The following is a 21475-nucleotide window of genomic DNA, read 5'->3' on the forward strand; positions in this document are numbered from 1 at the left end:
CTGCCTAATCTGACTGGGGGAGAGAGGGAGGGCACCGGGCATTCGCCACCACCTCTCCCTATTTTCTGGCAGCGCCTAACTCGGCAGCAGAGCCAAAGCACGCAGGATATGGGCGAAAAAACAACTGATTCCTCTGTGAGGCTGGACTGAGAGCAACACAGCTCTCATGTCTCATCTGCAGAGAGCCTAGTTGGACTAGATTTACCGCTAATCCAGCATAAGAGAGCGCGCAGAAACAAGCTGCCGGACTGTGCATCTTTCCTTTTATTTCATTTTGCTGAAAAACCCATTAGACGCTGCGTTCTGGCCTCTTTGAGGATGTGAGGATGCCATCTTTGTAGGCACTTAGAAAAAGAAGCCGCTTGTGCTGGACGTTCATGGCCAAATGTAGGGTGCTGGCGGCCGAGGAAAAGCAGTTCACGATGTCGGCCACTCAGGGGATGAACCGCAGCGGGGTCTACAACTACTTCCTCAACATGGTGGCCTATCAGGTGAGAGCTGGTGAGCAGCAGCACAGCTGGAGTCTGTTTGAGCCTTTTTCAGTGTCAGTTTAGTTTGTAATGCATTAAACTAAAGGAATTTACTCATGAGATGATTGTGCATACTCACTGAAGTGCTTTTATCCAGTCAGTTAGATTCACTGTAGCTATTAAGAGTTTTCTGTAGCTGTATTTGTTTTTATTAAAAAGTAGAAGGACAGTAATGTAGAAATAATCAGTTACAGGACGCAGAAACATATTAATGTGTAAGGAGCTTTTTAATGTTGTTGCTGGTCCCAGGTCAGCATTGGACATATATTGTACAGATGCTATAGAAATGTGTAAATATTACTCTGGACAATAACTTTGAGCCAGTGCTGTTAAACAATAAATGTACGTGAGTGAACTACAAGCTTTTTTACTGACTGTTTGCAGTGCTGGCATCCTACTGCAGCAGTGCACTCTTTCACTGCAGACTGCATGGCTACATGTTTGATTTTTCTCACCAGTGACAATGGGACTCAATGCCTCATTGCAGTGTTGAGACGTAGCCCGAGATCCAGATTTGTTCATTTGCTCAGCAGTATAGAACTAAAGAACAGTTTTTTTCTTCGGTAGCAGCGGCGTTGTCTTCGGTTTAGTAATGTGCAACATGATACTCTGAACATTCTGCATCATTCGCCTTTATGTTGCTCTCCATTAGTAAAAGGTGATTTACTTTTGGATTTTGGATTTGAAGCTGTATTTGGCCTGTTTATCATAGAACCACAGACCTGTTGAAAGCAGTCCTGTTTCCATACATCCATACTTTACTTAATGTTACTTCCAAACGCTCCCAGTGGGGGACAGGTCTGAGGTGCAGGTTAGAGTATGTGCAGAATGAGGTTTTGGCATTATCTGTCTGAAATAAGCAAGACCTTTGCTAAGAACACATCACATTAATAGCAGCTTATGTTAGCTTATGGGGCTTTCATGAATATGCATTTATCGATGTTATGTGGACCTGTGCACCCACACCATGACGGATTGTGCACTGGTAGAAACCCGGAAGGTCCCGCTCCTCTTTAGCTCAGAGAAGAAAGCCTGCTTGATTTTCAGGTCACTTTCCTCCTTTGCTACACTTCATGAATTACCTTTAGGCCAGGATCAGCTGTATTTCTAGATTGTTTTTATGTAGGTTGTCTTATTTCTTGGTTTGCATGTGTGGTAGAATTTTAACCTGGATTTGTGCAACAACGAACTGTGTTCATGACAGCGCTCCTGAACCTGTGCAGCAAGAATACTGAAAGGAAAAGAGTTCATATTACTCTTATATAAGATATATTTCAGGGAGTCCCAGTAAAGTCAAGTTGTCCCAGTTTGTGTTCAGGAGACAGAGACCCGCTCTGCTTTTGATAAAGCATATAGTTAGGGACGGGTCAGGTGACCCTGAACCATTCACTAGCTTTGCTGCTGTGTATGCAGGGACGTTTCCCATGATTCAGTGAGTATTTGAAAGGGGAGTTCTTCTTCCCCATAGGGGACTGTCTTATCATTGGGGTTCTTTCTTTTCTGTAAAATATAAGGTCCTGTCAGATCCATGTTGTACAGTTGGAGCTTTATAAGTGCATGGAGGCTTAAAGGCGCTCAGCATTAGATTTCAAACTGTGCACACGGGTTTCTGTGGATTCTGTAAAGCTTTAATGTTCTGCAGGATAGTTCATGTAGTTCTTTACTTTATCACACTGAGAAATGTTCTGTTGTTGAACAACTTGCCTTTTCACAAAGCAGCGAAACCCTTCCCACCACCATGTTGCTCTTCCATTAAGGTGAAGCCCTCAAACCTCAGTGGATGAAAATAAAATGCAAAGGACATATTATAAGAAATATACATAGATTAAAATACATAAACTTGACAGAGGTCCTTTTGCGATACAAAGTGAAAGGCAGATGTGGGTCAGGATTAGCACTTAATACTTGGAAAGGTGCAGATGAGATCGTCATCATGTAGAAGTAACACGTTGAGTGACTCCTGTGTTTCTGAAATTATATTCTTACATTTGTGATTTGACAGGACAACCTGGCTCATTTATGCAAACGTCCATGAATGCCTGAATGAAGACTCCGTCTCTATCTCACAAACTCCTCCACGTTTAGTCTTCACTCTGTACCTAACAGTCTGTGGTCTGCCCTGAATATGCTGTGTGACCCACTCTTTTATTTGGCTGTTTTTAAATGAAAGTGATTATTCGTGTTTTTGGTTTAATCTCCATGGCCCAACTTTGCTCTGTGACCAGTAATCCTGCATTATGAACCTTAAACTAGGCCACAGGGCAGACACCTGGCTGTCTGTAAGGTGGCTCAACTTATAAACCTTTTTTATAAATTCTATAAAGTTTCCCTTTTGTTTATGTGTAGTTTTCTTTATTCCATCAGAAACATCTGCACTTCTTTATTATGAACAGTTCTGGTTTGTTCAGAATGCAAAAAAGGACAATTTACATCTGATGCATTTATGGTTTCTCATGCTCTGCATGCTGAGAGATGGTTTTAGGTGTTCAGTTTACAAAGTAGTTTATTTTGTGATTATCAAGTGACTTGGAGTTATTACAGTATCTCCATGCTTCTCTTTGGGCCGTCAGACCATCAGTCAGAGTGCAGATAAAAGCACTTTTATTAACAAATCTACAACTTGACTAATAGACAAATAAACAATAAGCATGTAAATGTGTACAGTATGTAAGAAAGTAAACAGAGATGGTAAACAAAGCTGGTTTAAGTGACTGTGCATGTGGTTGCTGGTGTCTGATGGGCGGGTCTGTTGCAGATCTACTGTATTTTCCCACATAATCATCTCTGGGAGGTTGGTCTGAAGAAGAAAACCTGAGTGACAGTTCTCTGGGTGAAAGTGTGTTGCTGGTGTCAGAGGGAAATGGTCAGACTGCTTTGAGCAGACATTGAGGCAGCAGTAACCACCTGTTAGAACCGCGGCATGTAGAAGAACGTCTTTGAATGTACGATGTTAAACTTTGAAGCAAGTGGGCTGCAGCAGCAGAAGTTCACATTATGTGGCTCTCCTGTCAGCTTTGAACAGAAAACTGCAGCTACAGTTCACACAGAAGACTGGAAGTATGCTGCCCGCTCTGATAGCATGAATTTCTGCTGTAACATTCAGATGTCCGGGTCAGAGACAACAGGACAGCATAGATCCATGTTGTGTGGCATCACTGGCTTCAGGCTGCTGGTGGTTCAATAGTGCGGGGGATATTGTCTCGGCACCATTCGAGTCCATTAGCAGCGGCATTGTTAAAACACCACGGCCTACCTGGGTAGTGTTGCTGACCTTTACTACCACAGTGTACCCATTCTGTAGCTCAGGAGGAGCCACAGCAGTAGAGCTGGTCATCTACTAATCAGAAGGTTGGGGGTTCAATCCCTGGCTGCTGGAGAAGATACTCACCTCGTTGCTTCCTGATTCATCCATCGCAGTGTGAAGGTTAGAAACGACAAAGGAAAGAGAGATAAAGGTGCTTGCGGGTGTGTGAATGAAGCAAGTCGTATAAAGTGCTTTGAATGCTCAGAGTAGAAGAGCTCTATATACGAACCAGTCCATTTACCATTCTGTGACGGCTGCTCAGAGCAGGACATCACACCACATCACAATAGTCTCATCAATGAGCTCACTGGGCTCCACAGTTAAAGCCTTTATGATGTGGTGGAATGGGAGATTCAAGTCATGGGTGTGAATCCCAAAATCTGCAGCAAACACACATATGTACGTGTTAATATATACATATATTGTAATATAGACCAAAATCTATCTTAGAATTATAGAATTCTAATAAAGCACATATTTCTTCTTCAAAATTTAAAGTAATCTACAAAAATAGAAAAGGTAGCACCAACAAACGGAAACTGTTCCCCACAAAAATGACCAGAGCAACATCACTGACTGACTGATTTGCAGCCATGTGAGCAGTCAGTGCATAATGGAAACCCATTCTTCAGCTGGAAGGGATATCAGGAGATATACGCTCCATTTAATCGTCTTTCATCAAATCATTTTTCAGCCACTGACCAAGATTAAAGATCTATTTTGATGCAGTCTTCCCCTCAATGAGAAGATGTTGGATAATCCTCTCTGCATTATCTATCAGATTAAGACGTGCACATGATGAGTGATAATACATCTGGATTTACTCCTTTAGTATTTAGTGCAGTTCCAGTGCCTGCAAATATGCACACAGTTCACAAAGCAAAGCAGAGAAATACAATCTACAATATAAAACTACACAGTTACTACAGACAGACTGCAGAGGCTGCTGAAGCACATGAGCAGATGAGCGTGCAGGTTTCTCCTCTAGGTTTAGTTCAGGATCAGTGGACACGGGCTTACATTCAGTCATCCACAGCTCTGATTGATGAGAATCAGAACCAGCCAGATGCCAGTGGACTCATTAATCTGCCATCATTGGCAGTGTGAGACTGGGACTTTTAAATGTCTTCAGACAGTTTTGCTTTTAATACTTGGATTGTGCAGATGCAGTGTTTAGGATTTTCAATCCTCCGGGTCCCTGTACCAGCAGGACACATTGTCCTGTAGAGGTCTGCTGCTCACCAAAAGGTCTGCAGAGATGTGGAACAGCACTGGGAGTTCAATCCATGCATCGATAGTAAACTCTGCTTAACGTAAACTTAACCATACAGCACGATTCAACACTGCAGTGCCCACTACAGAAAGTCTTCAACTTTCAATGAGTACTAAAGCAGTTTGAAACTACTCCAAATACCCGTAAAGTAAATTAGAGCTTAAGGATCAAGAGTTCTCCTGTTGTTGAAAGGCAACAAATTTATGGAGCTCATAGTAGTTCATGGTTTTCATTTTTCAGCACTCTGGACTGAATATCAGTGCACATCATTTCTACTCTGCTGTCTGACCTCATGTATCACCCACGGCCGTCAGATGCTCTTTTGACTCAGGAGATGCTGTGTGCCGGAAGTGACCACATGCCAAAGATTTTATTTTTCTAACTTTATCTCCACTTGTTGCAGCATGCAGTGTATTTACTAACATATTACACGTTTCAGATCAAGTGGGATTTTGGTGAAATACAGTTCACATCTTCTCAGCTGCTATGTGTGACAGTTGTAACAGCAGACAGAAATATGTCCGTGGCCTGTGTGCTGTTTGGATGCTGAGCTGCCTCTTCTCCTCCTCAGATATGCTGCTGCTGTGGGCCGGCTCCCTGCTCGCTCTGCTGTGCCTTCTGCCCTCCGGTCAAATCCTCCACCAGCACGCGGGTCATGTACACGCTCTTTCACATAATGAGTTGTGCGGTCTCCTGCCTCATGCTGTCCCGCACGGTCTCCGAGCTCGTCAGGGAAAATGTGAGTGTTTGCTCAGTTGTTCAATATGTTACCAGTGCGCTTTATACAGTGCAGCTATTCTGACTCCATACACAAAGTCCACAGTCATGAGTGAATTCAAACCCCAATGAACAATGTGAGAAACATTAAATAAAGTCATACAGAATAATAACTACTAAACATTATTATTCTGTACGTAGTTCTGCAAATAACTGCTGCAGGTAAGAGTTTCAAGAACAAAAGAATAAATAAACCAAATTATTTGTCTTAGCTGTGTGAATTTAATGTGTAGACGGAAATACACTGAATAGTCAGTCAGTGTGGAGAAGCACCATCTCTGACGTCATCATGAATGTGATGTGTCACTTCAGGTGCCTTTCTTCAACGTGGTGTGTGACCAGGCGCACGGCGGGGGCCACTGTGAGATGTTGGTGGGCTACTCTGCGGTCTATCGAGTCTGCTTCGGCACTTCCTCTTTCTACCTGATGATGGCGATGTTCCTCATTGACGTGAAGTCCAGTCAGGACTTCAGAGCACTCATACACAACGGGTCAGTGTGAAGTGTTACACATGAGCCTTTTTCCACATTTCAGCACCAACATGTTACAATGAGTGACAAGAAGATACACGTACAGACTGTTAGAGGTTAATAATGTAGTTCACCAATCAATCAATCAATCAACCAATAGCTATTTGTAGGAGTCTTCCCAATCTGGGCCTAAAAGTAAAATACCGTATGTTTGTCCAAACAACTCTACACTTTACAAAAGTGAGAATCTATGATGTAAACAGTCGTGACCACAAAGAAAAAACAGTAAATGAGAAGGCGTGTCCAAACTTTTCAATGGTAGTGTTTGTGTATTTTATACATATTATTCTATCTATTTACACTATACATAATACATACATCTCTGTATAGATATTAATATAAATACACACTATAGGAATATGTCCTAACTACATACAGACAGCAGGATATAAAAGAGAAATGAAGCATTGTGTGAAGGTTATGAGCAGGGACAGAAGATGATGTGTCATGTGACCTGTGCAGGTCTTGTAAAGAAGGCAGATTGGAGTCAATCATGTTTCAGTTAAAAATACTCAAGAAAATATTCAGTTTTTACATTTTGTAATGTTTTCTTATTCACATTAACAATCAAAAGCATAACGCAGGATATTATTGTAACACTGTTATGCAAGTGCAGCAGATCTGACCTAAATGTGCACCGCCTGCTTTTATGTGATTGCCTTGAATATTTAAATTAGACTTTAGGAGTGTGTCCTCACACACGCCTTTAAATACTCCAGCCTGTACCTACTGAAAGCTGCTGCTCTAATTAAAGCTCTTTGTTGTTGCACTTTCCATTGCAGTGCAGTCGATTATAGCTGTGACGTAACTCGGATTAGGATTTGACAGACTGGATTGCTGCTTCTGTCTGGTATAAATAAACTCACAGGAGTCTTAGTAGTAGCACAGTGAAAGGTTACAGCTCTAACAGTGGCCTGCAGAGCACCGAGTACCCTCGTTCTTAAAGACCAGACGCAGACACATAAACAGTGTTTGCACGGAGGAAAAACTTACTGTGCTCATCAACGTGCACCTCCCTCTTTGGGAGTTTATTATTTGTGTTTCAATTGTTTTTCTTGTTAAATAAAGTATTTATCTGAATGTATGAGGCCACTAAAGTCAGTACAATGAATTTCATTTCTGAGGAAACATGAGCAGCACACAAGCATTTTAAAATTCTGCACAGAGACATTCAGTCAGTAGCTGGAAGAAAATCCAATAACATAAAACATGTAATGTTCATGTTGGTAGCAGATGCTGTAAATCTTTACAACAGCAGCTTGAGTTTATGCTGATTCTAATTATTAGTTCAAAAACACACCACAGTGAATATATTTTCATTCCACATCAGATGAATAAAGTAAGTTTGAGCAAACAAGCCGATTTGGAGCTCAGAAGTCTGCAAAAGGTACGTTTTTCAGATTCTGCTGTTTCTGTTCTTGGTATCAGAAATGAGTGGGTTTGTAGGTTCAATAGAGAAGTAATACAGCACTTGTAAATTAGTAAAAAATTACAAAATCGTTGGAAAAAAGCTTTTATATTGAAGGTTTAAAACCCCCCAAAAACTAACAGTTCCTTTTTTCTTTCTTTTTTCAGCTTCTGGTTCCTTAAGTTCATCACACTGCTGGGAATGTGCACTGCTGCCTTCTTCATCCCAACAGAGTCCTTCCTGCATGGTGAGAAACTTTTCTATCAGGCTTTTCATTGGAAGCAAATCCATCCTGAGAGCAGATATGACCTTCCTTCTAAACCCTTCTAGGGGGCAGCAGAGATCTGCTCCTGAGCACTATCGAAACCCTGCAGGGCATTCATCAACGGGCCATAAATCTCTGCAGCTCGGTTTCACTTTGTTTGGGGACAATAAATATGCTGAAACAAGTTTGAGATCACAGCCAGTTTATTATATACAGGTTGCTCTTGTTTTTCCTTTCCTGTTAACTGCTTCCTCTGTCATCTTGAAATAAATCACTGAATGATGGCGCTTCTCTCTCTCTTTTACCTGCCTCAGCTTGGCATTATGTTGGTGTGGTGGGAGGATTCGCCTTCATCTTGATTCAGCTCATCCTCATCACAGCGTTTGCACATACCTGGAACAAGAACTGGTAAGACTAAGACTGTCCTACAGAATCACCTAATGTGTGATTTTATGTTGTGAAATGAAGAAGACGAACTCGTAGCTGTGTGGAATCACTCATTTGACAATCATCCAAAACAAGGACACACTTACCCCGTCTGTGGGGATCTTGACGTTGTTAAAAAGTGTGTCATTAACTTTGTGTTTGCTGTGTTGCTTGTGTTTTGCTGACATCATAATGCGTCTTTGCACGATGAAACTTTATGAAAAAACGATTCATGACCATGAGCACATCCAGCAGCTCTGGGATGCCTCGGTGCAGTGCTGGATGAGAGCGAATCCCTGCAGTCAGATTAAACATCTGGAAAGACTGAATCCAGAGGAGGAGCGCCACATGGTGTTGGAATGACATGTTTTCTTTGTTTCGCAGTGAACACATATTTTTGGTTTTCAGCATAACACAAGTCCTTCACAAAATACCAATGAAACAATACACACAATCACATCTATTTATTTCTGTAATCTGCATATTTACAAGAGAAATGGAAACATTTTGGATAAAGCTTATAAATTGGGGATGTGCAGCATATACTGCTTTATCATCCTTCTGGACACTAATGTGCATCATTTCCAAACTGAACATAGTGTTGTGTTATTTAAGAAAAGCCACTGCGCTCATACATTTATATACAGCTGGACTTGTCAGACCTGTAGCATCCATCTCTTGTTATGTACGGTTTCTGGGTCCTTTTCAGCTTCTTCCAGCCTCGTGTGAAGCCAGTGCTGATGATTCATTTCTGTCCTGCAGAATAACTCAAATCAGACTCATTCAGCACCAGCTAAGTAAAACAGAGCGCTGCTTCTTTTTTTATTTGCTTTTTCTGTGGGTGAAACATGCGACAAACAGCAACCACACGTCTGTCTTCAGACGTCTGGAGTAGTTGAAACCAAAAGTATTCAGTTTGCTGTGATCAAAGAAAATCATCCAGACCTCAAATATTCAGGAAAAGAAGGACGTGTTCATGAATTTTGAACAGTTTCCGAGTGACCGGAGAACCGACGGACTAAGAAATAATAATTCTGTTGGCACTTCTATCCTCTCTGCATCCTTTCTGTCATGTCCTCATTTATCCGTCCAGACGTATCCCAGATGTTATTTACTGTATCCAGCTGTTGCGGCTGCCTTTGTTGTCAGGCTCAGCCACCTCTGAACTCTGATGAGTTGTAGCCACGACAGCTAAGAGGATTTATTCATTCAGGCCTTTTCTGAGGCCACTGCAGACAGGCAGAAAAGCCTCTTTCTCTCTTTACAATGACGTGGAGTTTTCATTCACCACTGTCTCTCCAGTCTTGGTTTACAGGTCAGAAATGTTACCAAATATTCTTTGGTTCACAGCTGCAGCACCTGGCAGATTTCTCTTTGCATTATCAAGCTGACTCCAGTGTTATTCTTACTGTCTTCTCAATCCTTGGCCTCACCACTGTGAGTCCTAAATACCCGACTGACTCAGTGACTGTGTGAGATATTCCGAATTCCATCTTAATAACAATAACAGTCACACATTTGATTTATAGGTGCCTGTTGGTACAGCAAATTAAAAACATGTACACAATTAAACGAAAATCAAATACACACATAAAACTATACAAACTAATGAAAGTAACTACAGACTGAGACCGTGTTATAATGAAGGCTCTGAAACCTTTTCCATAGAAAATCACATTCACTTCTAAACATAACTTTAGGTTTACTTTCAGCTACATGCTAAAGATGCTAAACATGTTCACGTCAAAGTAGGCTGTATACATGCATTCTGTCTTCCAGTTGTTTTCCAGTTGTGTGAGTTTAAATCTCCATAACAAGAGGTTTGAACCACTAACCACCGAGTTCTACCCATGAGGATGGCAAGGAGAGCAAATGTTACTGTACATGTCATTTATCCACAGTTCATGTATATGATGCAGATGTGCAGACTAAGAGATTCATCTTTAATGTTTATGGACCTTAGCAGAGGAAATGTTCTTACAGTCCCAGTTGGTGTTATTAATGGCTCAAAGCCCAGCTCTGCTTTGGTAAGCATACGGTTCAGGTGTGATGTGTTCAGTCAAAACAATACAGATCTGTTGTTTTTAGTGTTAACAGGTAAAACAACAGGGCTGGAATAAACTCTCAGTTAAAAATGAAGCCTGATGTAATAATTGGATGCCACTTTCCCACCAGCTTCCTTGTCTCGCCAAATTCAAAGTGGAATAATCACTCGTGCAGTGGAACACCATGACACTTGAATATGAACTCAGTCAAGCTCTGACGATCATCTGTCCTCTCAGGTTGACTGGAGCAGCAGAAAACAAGCGCTGGTACCTGGCGGTAATGTGCGCCACCCTGTTCTTCTACACCATCGCCACTATGGCCTTCACCTTCATGTACAAGTACTACACCCACCCCATTGCCTGCCACTTCAACAAAGTCCTGCTGTGGGTCAACCTGGGACTCTGTGGTCTCATGTCCTTCATTGCCGTCACACCGTGTGTGAAACAGAGTGAGTCGATGAAACACGCTCACGGCAACAAATCTGCAAATAACACTTAGTCCACATCCAGCTGTGCAAACATACACCTGTTGAACGGAGAGCTGATGTAAGCTAACATTATCTGCTTCTCCCATTAAACCAGACGTGCTTTGCCTACACATGTCTGGGCTTCAGGATTAAACACAGGCCTGTACTTTCAGACAAGTACAGGTAATGGTATTGGTACTTTACATGAGTATTTACATTTTGTGAGAGTTTATGGACTCTAGGAATACACATCAAGACTTTTAACTCCACTGCATTTATCACACAGCATGAGGTAGTGTAGTGTGCATTTGTACTGTGCAAATCTGTAGTTTGGTAAAAAATCTTTATATTCTATATTTATAAAAATATTTATAAAAAAAGAAAAATAGACCCTATATGGAATGGAGGACAGTTACATCCTGGTCATTGTGCTGGGACAACAGTAGCGTTGCCAGGTTTGATGGTTCTTTATAGCAGTTTGAAGTGCTGAGCTGAAGGTTTCTTCCTCGAGATGAAAAATAATCATGGCCAGACTTTTCAGGACTCCCCTTTGAGAACTTTTGTACCATCCTCTGTCTTTCTCTCTGTCTACAGAACAGCCTCGGTCTGGGCTCCTTCAGGCCTCCATCATCAGCTGTTATGTCATGTACCTCACGTTCTCTGCACTGTCCAGCCGTCCACCAGAGAAAGGTACGGTAAATAATCAAACGCAGAGCAGAAACACAGAGATCGCTCGGCTGAGACACTGACACAGAAACGTGGACTTTCCCCTTACATGCTGATTAAAAGAGAAACATGTGCAACAAGTTCCCACACATGCACCCGGATCTCTTCATGCTTTTTTCTTCAGAGCTGCAATCGATCAATGTTGTTGGATTAAATGACACCTGCGTAACCTGATGAGGGTTATAAGGGTTGTCTTCCTGCAGCGTTTCTCTGCATAACTGCGATGTAGGGATTGAAACAATGCACAAATTTAAAAACTGAAAGTGTAACACTCACAGAGGAAGATAACCCAAATGCAGGACAAAGACGGGAAGTACAAGATTCAGTACAAATAATCCATCTTCAAAATAAAAAAGGAAGTAACTAAGACAGAGTAATGCACAGAGACATGGAGGCAGACGAGGCCTGACAGCTTGCGCTATACCAGGATGTAACCCTAACACATACACATACTCCTCTATAATTTGCCTTTCCGTTTTCCCAGTGACTCACCTGTTGGCTCCAGGTAAAACAAAGACCCTTCACATAACAGAGACATTAGAGCAGCAGCTTATCACACAACCCAAGTCTTATCCAGGCTTTACATCTAAATGTGTCTGAATCATACATGGATGCTTTGACAATACTGGCTGGTAGAGTCGTTACACTTCCAAACACAGCTGTCCCGATGAACAGCAAAGTGCAGGGTGATGTAAAGCAGGCGTCCAGGAGGAACCAAAGTACCAATGCATCCCTCATTAAGTGTAGCAGTTCGATGTTTTTAGTCCATTTTTGCTACTTCTGGACTCGTTTGGTTAAATACAGTGCGTTTTTAGTCAAAGGTAAAACATCAATAAAGTCAACATGGGTTCACGATTTGAATCTAAATAGCTGTTATTTTACACAAATGTTGGAGAAATCTAAATTTGTTTGTGTTGCTATTTTATGCTCTTATTCCAGAAAAGCCATAAATTGTATCATAACTTCGACAGACTGCATGATGTCACCCACGGTTTAAGAACTCCAGTCTTTGAAGTCTAAATTTTAGCGTTAATTTCATCACCACCTTGTTTTTAGGTGACAGAAATGAGAATTTATTCAACAAGAGGGTGTAGTTCAATCCTGACAGGTAATGCTAGCAGCATGATTGTCTACAGTCCATATTAGCTGCAGTGATGCCTCGCAAACACATAGGGGCTATAGCTGCCTATAGCTGTGAAACCAGTGAGTTATGTAAAACTTTACTCTCTGTACAATTATCACAAAGTATAAAGGCAAAGGCATGTTTTCATGCTGAGGCTCTGTTGCAGCTACCTTTGAGTCATCGTCTGCCATTGTTGGTGCTTTGGCATAATCTGGCATACACTTGCAGTCCTGGACGGACTCTCACTACTTTCTGTTGCTGTTTAAACACATTATGGGTAAATGTCAGAACTCAATAAAACATTTGAAACCCTCACTGAAGGCCCAGCAGAAAAGTTCTACATCTGTTTTCTAAATGAAGATTGTCGCTTTCTTTAAGGTCACTCAGCAGACTGTGAGCTGTGTCATGTTTGAAAATGTTCTCGGTAATCGGCTGTTATCCACAAGGACAAACTATAGGTGTGTTTGTGTGTGTAGGAGAGGTGTGTGAGAGCTCAGAGGCACTCGGGCAGCTCGGGACACTGCAGCAACATGTTGAGAAAATATGCACTCTGAGTTTGTTATAAAAACAACTTTTCAACACAGACTGGGAACCACACACAGACACACACACATACTTACACACTGTAATAGTTAATTCCCACTTACTGTGGCTGAGTTTCCTTTAATTCATGGATTGACCTGTCATGGAAACGTCTCCAGAAGGGAAGTGTGTGTGTGTCTGTGTGCGTGCACGTGTGTGTGTGGGTGTGTGTGTGTGTGTGTGTGTGTGCAGGGCTGGACTGGGACAAAAAATCGGCCCGGGCATTTTGACTAGAGACCGGCCCACCAGGTATTATAGGAAAAACCATAAAGCCTTTGAATGAAAACAAACGCTGTTGTCACAGTGATGCAGACTGTCTTGTTGGTATATATGTATCAGTCTAATAAACTTAAACCTACACCATCCTCCCTATTCTGGTATTCTAAACTGCTTGGTCGACTTAACCTCCTGAACTATCTACAACACATGGTGAAAACCTGAAATTAAGACAGAGAAGACTAGAGGGGAGACATGATCATTACTGATTACTGATGACAGATTTAGATATATTTTCATAAACCATTCATTTGCCACATCAATAAACAGCATGGCAGGGCAAAATATTTTTTCTAACATGGCAACCTTTAAAAAGTGAAAGGAGACAGAAAGACAGGTGAGAAAGAATAAAACTTAATTGGGAGAAAAAGGGAAAGTACGAGCTGTCATCGAGCAGAAACGGGAGCTGGAAGCATGTAAATATAATAATAACCACTGCAGCCAAGAAGAGTTCCTGACGAGCCCAGTTGTAAGTAAGCTATTAAGACTCGACTGTACGCTGTGTTCGTGTTTTCCTCCGAAACAATAAGTTCCGTTGGAGCAGCCTTTCAACGCCTCTCTCTGTCTCTTGCAAGAAAAGTTGACCCAGACAACAAAGTAAAGCTATTTTTCAGCTACGAGCCCAACACGGAACCCACGTATTAGCCAGAGGTCCCTTTACTACGGTTCGGAGCCGCGGACCTTCAGTAATAGTAATAAATCACATTCATGTAGTTGTAAACAGCATGATAATATATTAAATAATCCAAAGTATTCAGAATACGTTACTCTCATTGAGTAACGTAACGGAATACGTTACAAAATACATTTTGGGGCATGTATTCTGTAATCTGTAATGGAATACATTTTAAAAGTAACCTTCCCAACACTGGTTATGAATAAATCTTCTTTTTTTCGGTACCGGTACTAGTTTTATTTTGTTGTATTTATCCGCGACACATTAAAGGCTGGTCCGTGAAAATATTGTCGGGCATAAACCGGTCCGTGGTACAAAAAAGGTTGGAGACCGCTGACCTAAAAGGTAAACCTGTTTCTCCATCACCTGTTCAGCTCTGATGATTCAGTAAGGACATCTCCTGGTTTCATCTTCATGTTTCCTTCTCACCACAATCCAAACCGGTATCATGACCAGCAGCTTTTACAGCTGTGGCTCCAGCAAACATCAGCTGATACTAGAAATTAATATTAAATAAATTCTAACAACAGCTGATCAAGCTTAAATATGCTGCTGTTGTTTAGCGCGACATCCGCTGGTTTCCTCTTTCTGGCACAAAGTGGGCGATAAACAAACAAGAGAGAAAAGCCGATCAGCTGATCATTGATCAGTTTCATGATTGAAGTAGAAACAGGAGAGAGAGGGGAGAGAATGAGAGAAGAAGAGGCAGCTGACAGCAAAGACACAGAATAACTCCAGCTTTGTGTATTTTTTCATTGTAGCTGAAGTCCAGGACAAACTGTGTTCCTTCTCACCTCAATACGAAACGCGCAATATTTTCTCTGAATACCAGACTATTCCGTTTTTTACAGGACAGTTGGAAACTCTAATAACTAACCTTATAAATAAAATAAGATAAAACAAATTCAACATCAGTAACATCATAGCACCCGCCCAGCAGTATATAAACTCCATCATGCTAGCTAGTATGCAGTACGAGTTATTGTAACTGACTGTAAAAAGTCAGCATAACGAAAATAAACTCCACCTAAACTTGGTTTATATCTGACCAGATAGACTGCAGGTCATAACTTCTTACCTGAAGTTCAGTTCACTGCCTCGGGTCTCTGCTCCTCCTGCCTTTCCGTCATCCACCTGCCAGTGTGTTGCATCTGCTGGCCTCCACCACTTGCTAATGTTACTGAATTTGTGGAAGCTCCGCAATAGCCACCACCAAACAATTGAGTTATTTTTACACATCTCCCAGCATCTGGCCAATCCACCACCTTTCAGTGTTTATGCCGTTACGGGAAAAAAAACGAACCCCCCCCCCCCCAAAACCCATTGGCCCATAAGAACGAAAAATCACCATGCCCGGTGGGCCGATGGCCAGTCCAGCTATGTGTGTGTGTGTGTGTGTGTGTGTGTGCGTGTGCGTGTGGGGGGGTCTCGTTACTCTCTTCTTCGGCCTTTGTTTGAGTTGTGTGTTCCTGGAAGGCTTATTCTGCTCTATGAGCTCACCGTGACGCACACAGAGTAATCTGCATGTTTCTGAGAGAAAGAATTAGTGACTGAAAAGACACAACTCAAAGAGGGAGACATGCTCTTGCTGCTTTGGCAACTCCTGATCTGAGTGTACTTGTTTGTCTGTCTTTGTGGGGCCCGGCATTAAAGTTTAAAAAACTTTTGAAACTAAATGGAAACTAATGCAAGAACCAACAACAGTCTCTGTGAAGCTTATTTTGGTCACAGTAACATTGTTTTCAGCTCTGCCCCACCTGAGTGTAATCGTTCAGGTAGAAATATGGTTCAGAAATTACATGCCAGGCAACCAAGGTGTCAGTTTCTGAATTTTGCTCAGCATTGCTGTTAGGATTAGCGGCATCACTCCTGGGAAAGAGGGTGTCGGTACTGATGGCGTCAGTTTCACTGTTATTGGGATTAGGCTCGTCATTACTGTTATAAATGGAACTGTTGCTATGGTGATTTTCTGTTTGTGTCTGCAGCTCAGCTTTTCGAATGCGATTCAAGTATCCTTCACAGAGTTTCTTTGCTTTTTCTTCTACTATATTTTTGAGCTCATTCAAGTGGTTGCTCACCTCCTCTGAAAGAAGTTCTTCGTACACCCATCTGTAGTATGAGGGGCACCCTGAGGACTTGATGTTGTTGAACCGTCTCATAATACAAATGGGTTTCCAAAATTCGTAGATATTCCAAATAATGAAAAGCACACTCAAAACACCAAAGCCAATGTCCTACAAGGGAAGGCAGGAAAATGTTAAAACTTATTTATCTGTATGTTACATGAAATGCACAACTGCCAAAGATATCTATGAATATATACCTAAATCTATATAAATACATCTGTATGGTAGAGCTGTTAGAGAAACGCATTTTATCTTATTTTATTTACTTACCACTGACTCATTCTTATATGTAGCTTTGGTGTGCTTTTCCTCATTTGTCAGATTCTCCTTACAAACAATTCCTCTGTGGTTTCTACCAATGTTTGTTATCAGACAGATGTACCAGTCACCCTCAAGCAGAACAGCGCCTGCCCAAATGCCAGTCAGAAAGAGATATTTGGCCAAAAAAAAGCCAAAAAGCTGCATGTAATTACCACAACTACAATAGCGCTGATAATAAATCGTCTTTTTGTAGAAAGACTCAATTAAGGTGACTAAACAACTGAGGATTAAAGGTGGGAGAGCCATGAAGACTGCACCAGTTATATGTGAATGTGGATCGCAGGAACAAACATAGTCCTTGTCCAATAAGTACTGAAGCAGGATGATGCTCACAGCTTTAGTTAAGGATGAAAAAAGTTTTTGAAGCAGCTCGACATGGTGAGTCATGCTTGCTGAAAAATGTCAAAAACTCTTGATGTAGTAGAAGAACAGTTCAGCTTTGAGACTCGATTTCATCCAGCTTTGTGCACTGCTAATGTGAGAGTGTTTTTCATACGATAACAGAGGGATTTTATTGTGTCTGCTGTGTTTTTAGGTGGGTGGGTTACAACCTGCACTTTTATACTTTCCATTTTGATATCTGTAGTCTATGAAAACACAATATATTCTACGTTTTACACAGAATGCAGATAGTTTCATCTCAATATTTAGTAAAATAATTTAAACCCAAAAATACTTTTCATCACTGCCTCTGCAAATTTGAACCATTGGGTCTGGTATGAAAGCACATGGCAGCTAGTCTATGTGTCTCTGCTGAATCCAGAGACAGGGATTTCTATTAACTGCCTACCCTTCCTATTCGTTGTTTCTAAGTTTGATAAACTTAGAGAGACTCCATTCGCACGACTAACATGCTGAGGATAAAAGGAGGCCCAGCCATGAAGACTGCATCATTTACATGTAAACCCGGGCTGCATGAGCAAAAATAATCCATGTCAAATACGTATTGCACAACGAGGAAGAAGGTTATGAGGATGATGCTCACAGCTTTTGATAAGAGTGAACTAAAATTTCCACGTGGTGTGCCATGACAGCTGAAAAATATTACAGCACAAAACTCTCAAAGCAGTTTCATCAAATTCTTTCTTGCAGCTTTGCTTTCTGCTAAAACCACAGGAAATATTCTGCATTTAGCGGGCCTGTGAGAACACTGCTGAACTGCTACTACAACGTGCCAGCCCTCTACCCCAGCAGTGGGGGTATAGTCCTTCTTTCGTTGGTGCACTACCCCCCCCCCCCTTAGAACACACAGTGCAGGTTGGCAGAAGTCAGTTTTTTACAGTTTTATTTAAAGCGCAGTTTAAACATCAAAGTGTGTGCACACTGTAGAGAGCGAGAGCAGTAACCACAGGTTATGAAAACAAGCTGGGACAGGTGCCAACAGTTTCTGCTTCATTTCTTAGTTACTCTGATTTGGATACATCAACAACACCTTAGACAACAAGAACTGTAATAACTGCAAACCGTCCTTTTTACTGTTCAACAATAACAAAACAGAACATTTTCTTTGCGTAAATAATTCTCCTAACAGATCAAACGTCTGGCCACATAATTTGTGGAACAATTTATAACAAAATTATTTTAAATACACAAAATTACATCACCAAATGGCACGGTGTTTTAATTCCTGTGCATAAATATGCTTATTTATTCTTGATATTGCTGCAGTTACTTATTGTCACCAGATTGGTCATGTGATCCTCTGGACAAATGAGAGTTTAGAGAATAAAAAGTTTTGTGAAGGCCGGCTAACAGCAGCTAACAACAGAAAAGCTGAAGATGTTCAGCAAATGAGCGTCACCGACTCCTCGACTTGTATCATTGTTGTGAGCAAGACTGAGCAGATGTGCACAGCTGAGGTAAACAGCAGCCTGACAGGCTACACTCACTGCAGATCAACGCTGGCCAGGGCTCTTGGTCCTACAGCGGCCACCATAGCTAAGGATTAGAATTAGAATAGAATTCATGTCTATTGTCATTGCACACGTCACAAGTACAAGGCAACGAAATGCAGTTTGCATCCATCCACAAACTGCTTTAGCAATAATATAGATGTATTACAGAATATGGAACTATTATAGGTATGGTACAATGTACACGGTATGAAGGTATGTTATGAATATACTATAAGTATGTACAGGCTACAGCTGTAGTGAGTGTACAGGCTATGTTAGCTTATACATATTAATAAACAGTTATATACAGTTGCAAACAGTTGTAGAATTATAATTATTGTATTTTACAGCATTTACAGTAGTGCAGTTAAGCTAAGTGAAATATGTGGATAATTTCTACAGAGGCTATATAAAGTGCTAGTGGTTGTGGGTGGTGGTTCAGTCCATGTTATTATTGTGTTTATTTAAAATCAGTACACAGTAGATCGAGAGTCCTTTGAAAAGATGTCATATTTTAATATTGAGTCAGTTACTGTGTTGGAGGAACTGTGACCGTATCATTTCCTCAGGGATTAATAAAGTATTCTGATAATAAAGATTTCTCTCTTTTTTTTTAATATAAATTGTGATATTGTTTCATCTTCTGAACCTGTACTGTCAGTGTTCAGCCATTCATACATTATATAAACCAGCGTTTGAGTTTCCTGGTGTGATGCGATGGTAAAACTTAGCATGCTGTGTTATCTTTGTGTCAGTTGTGTACCAGGGCATGAACATGACCGTCTGTTACCCCAGTGTGGGACAAGATGGCATCCAGAAAGAAGGCAACGCTGTGGCCATAATTGGAGCCGCCATCATGTACTGCTGTGTGCTCTTTGCATGGTGAGTAAACACTTCATCTTTAGACAGAGTATCTGCATGATACAAAGAAGTGACTGAAAATGTCCTGTAAGCGTGCATTACATTTTACATCACAGCCACATATCTCTGCTGGGGCAACAAATGTGTTGATGTCTAATTTCCCTCCAGTAATGAAGCTTCCTACCTGGCAGAGGTGTTCGGGCCATTTTGGATGATCAAAGTTTACCGCTATGAGTTCCAGAAAGCTACATGCTGTTTCTGCTGCCCTGAAGAAGAAGAAGGTGTGTACTAAAACACTTAACCTGGTTTCATTTGGTCCTTATGCTACATTTGACCATTTAAAAACTCTTCTTGCAACTAAATTAACTCCCTTAAAACTGAGGATGTAAAGGTAAGAGGTTGGTATCAACTTGTGTCAGTCTTTAACAAGAAGTGTGCAAATGTAAACTCTATGTTGAAGCACTTGCAGTTCTTCTAAAGACCAGCTCGATCCAGGATCACCAACAGCACCGGCAGACTTTTGAAACTGACACCTGACATCAGGAGCTAACGTTGTCCCGCTGATGGGCACTGGAGATTTATTGATTGAGTTTAAATACAAAAGCTGCAACCATTGTTAGCCAATCCTTACACTTGATGATACAAATGTTACAGCAGAATAATGTTTTCCACTTGTTTACTAAATGCAGATTATGGTAGGCCAGGTGGTTCTTTGTCATGTTTCAACCATGCTCACTGTGACTCAGTGCTCTCTCTCATAAATGATTGTGTGTGCAGAAGAAAAAAACACCTTTGCTGTTGTGTAATCCTAACTATGCCTCACAGTTGATGCTACAGTGGACTGATGGTTCTGCAGTAACCAGCATATCACTTGTGATCTTCCAGCTGAAGAAGATTTTGCGATTGATGACGAGAACAAAGGCTGTCAGAAGGTTATTCACAACGAGACACAGAGGGTGGCTTACAGCTACTTCTTCTTTCATTTTGTCTTCTTCCTGGCCTCGCTGTACGTCATGATGACCCTCACTAACTGGTTCAGGTTAGTAAGTGACAGTTCTAGACATTGTTCTCATACATATATATTTTACATTTCTGAGATGTTTCTTTTGTAATCTGTGCCGTCTTCTCCCCAGTTACGAGTCAGCAGTGCTGGAGACCACTTTCACCCACGGCAGCTGGTCTACCTTCTGGGTGAAGATGTCGTCCTGCTGGGCCTGTGTGATCCTCTACCTCTGGCTCCTGCTGGGCCCTTTGTGCAGCTGTCAGAACGAATCCAGACCTCGCCGATCACGCATCAAACGCCGCTCAACATCGTCCCGCCATGTCACTGTCAGTGTCTGACACTCAGGAAGTAGCCTGGCAGGAGAAGAGTGGACAAGAGGTCAGGTGTCGGAGGGCCTCCCCGTGTTGCCCAGCAGGAGGAAATTTTCAGGCGTGGAGGTCACTGGGGTGAGGGGTCAAAGACTCACGGTGTTGTGAGAGAAACCCACGGGTGGTGCCCCTGCTGACATGTGAAGAACTGGGCACAGGCCTGATGTCACAGGCTTGATACCCTAAACCACTAACAAGGATGTAACTGTGGTTTAGAAGCACATTACAATATGAATTGCCAAAGGGATCAGAAATGAACTCTCACTCAGTATACTGGGTATCGCAGTAAGAGGGTAGGTGTAAAGATTTTGAATGTTTCATTTTAGTATTTTTATTATTTTTGCAGTATGTAGACACTTAAAATTGTAAGAGAGAACACTGTTTATGTATTTGCTAGATTACTATTTCAGAGGCGCATGTCCCTAACATTTAAAACTGTTTCATGTATATCAAATAAAGAATTTGCCCTAAAGCACAGAGCCTTTTTAGCCCT

The 21475-nt window shown here is 41.5% G+C and overlaps 1 protein-coding gene across 1 annotated transcript; it reads left to right on the plus strand.

The window, feature by feature from the left end:
- Positions 1 to 377: 377 nt before the first annotated feature.
- serinc4 (serine incorporator 4) lies at positions 378 to 20952 on the plus strand. The gene is made up of 11 exons (XM_085358120.1): positions 378 to 491; positions 5679 to 5846; positions 6197 to 6375; positions 7990 to 8069; positions 8402 to 8495; positions 10796 to 11007; positions 11620 to 11715; positions 19506 to 19632; positions 19780 to 19892; positions 20497 to 20650; positions 20745 to 20952. The coding sequence occupies exons 1-11, from the start codon at positions 378 to 380 to the stop codon at positions 20950 to 20952; spliced, it is 1545 nt and encodes a 514-aa protein (XP_085214246.1).
- The last annotated feature ends 523 nt before the right edge of the window (positions 20953 to 21475 follow it).

The sequence above is a fragment of the Diplotaxodon limnothrissa genome, linkage group LG1 (genome assembly GCF_057381915.1).
Source record: "Diplotaxodon limnothrissa isolate DT_005_m linkage group LG1, D_limnothrissa_male_GT1.1, whole genome shotgun sequence".
Classification (NCBI taxonomy): Eukaryota; Metazoa; Chordata; class Actinopteri; order Cichliformes; family Cichlidae; genus Diplotaxodon; species Diplotaxodon limnothrissa.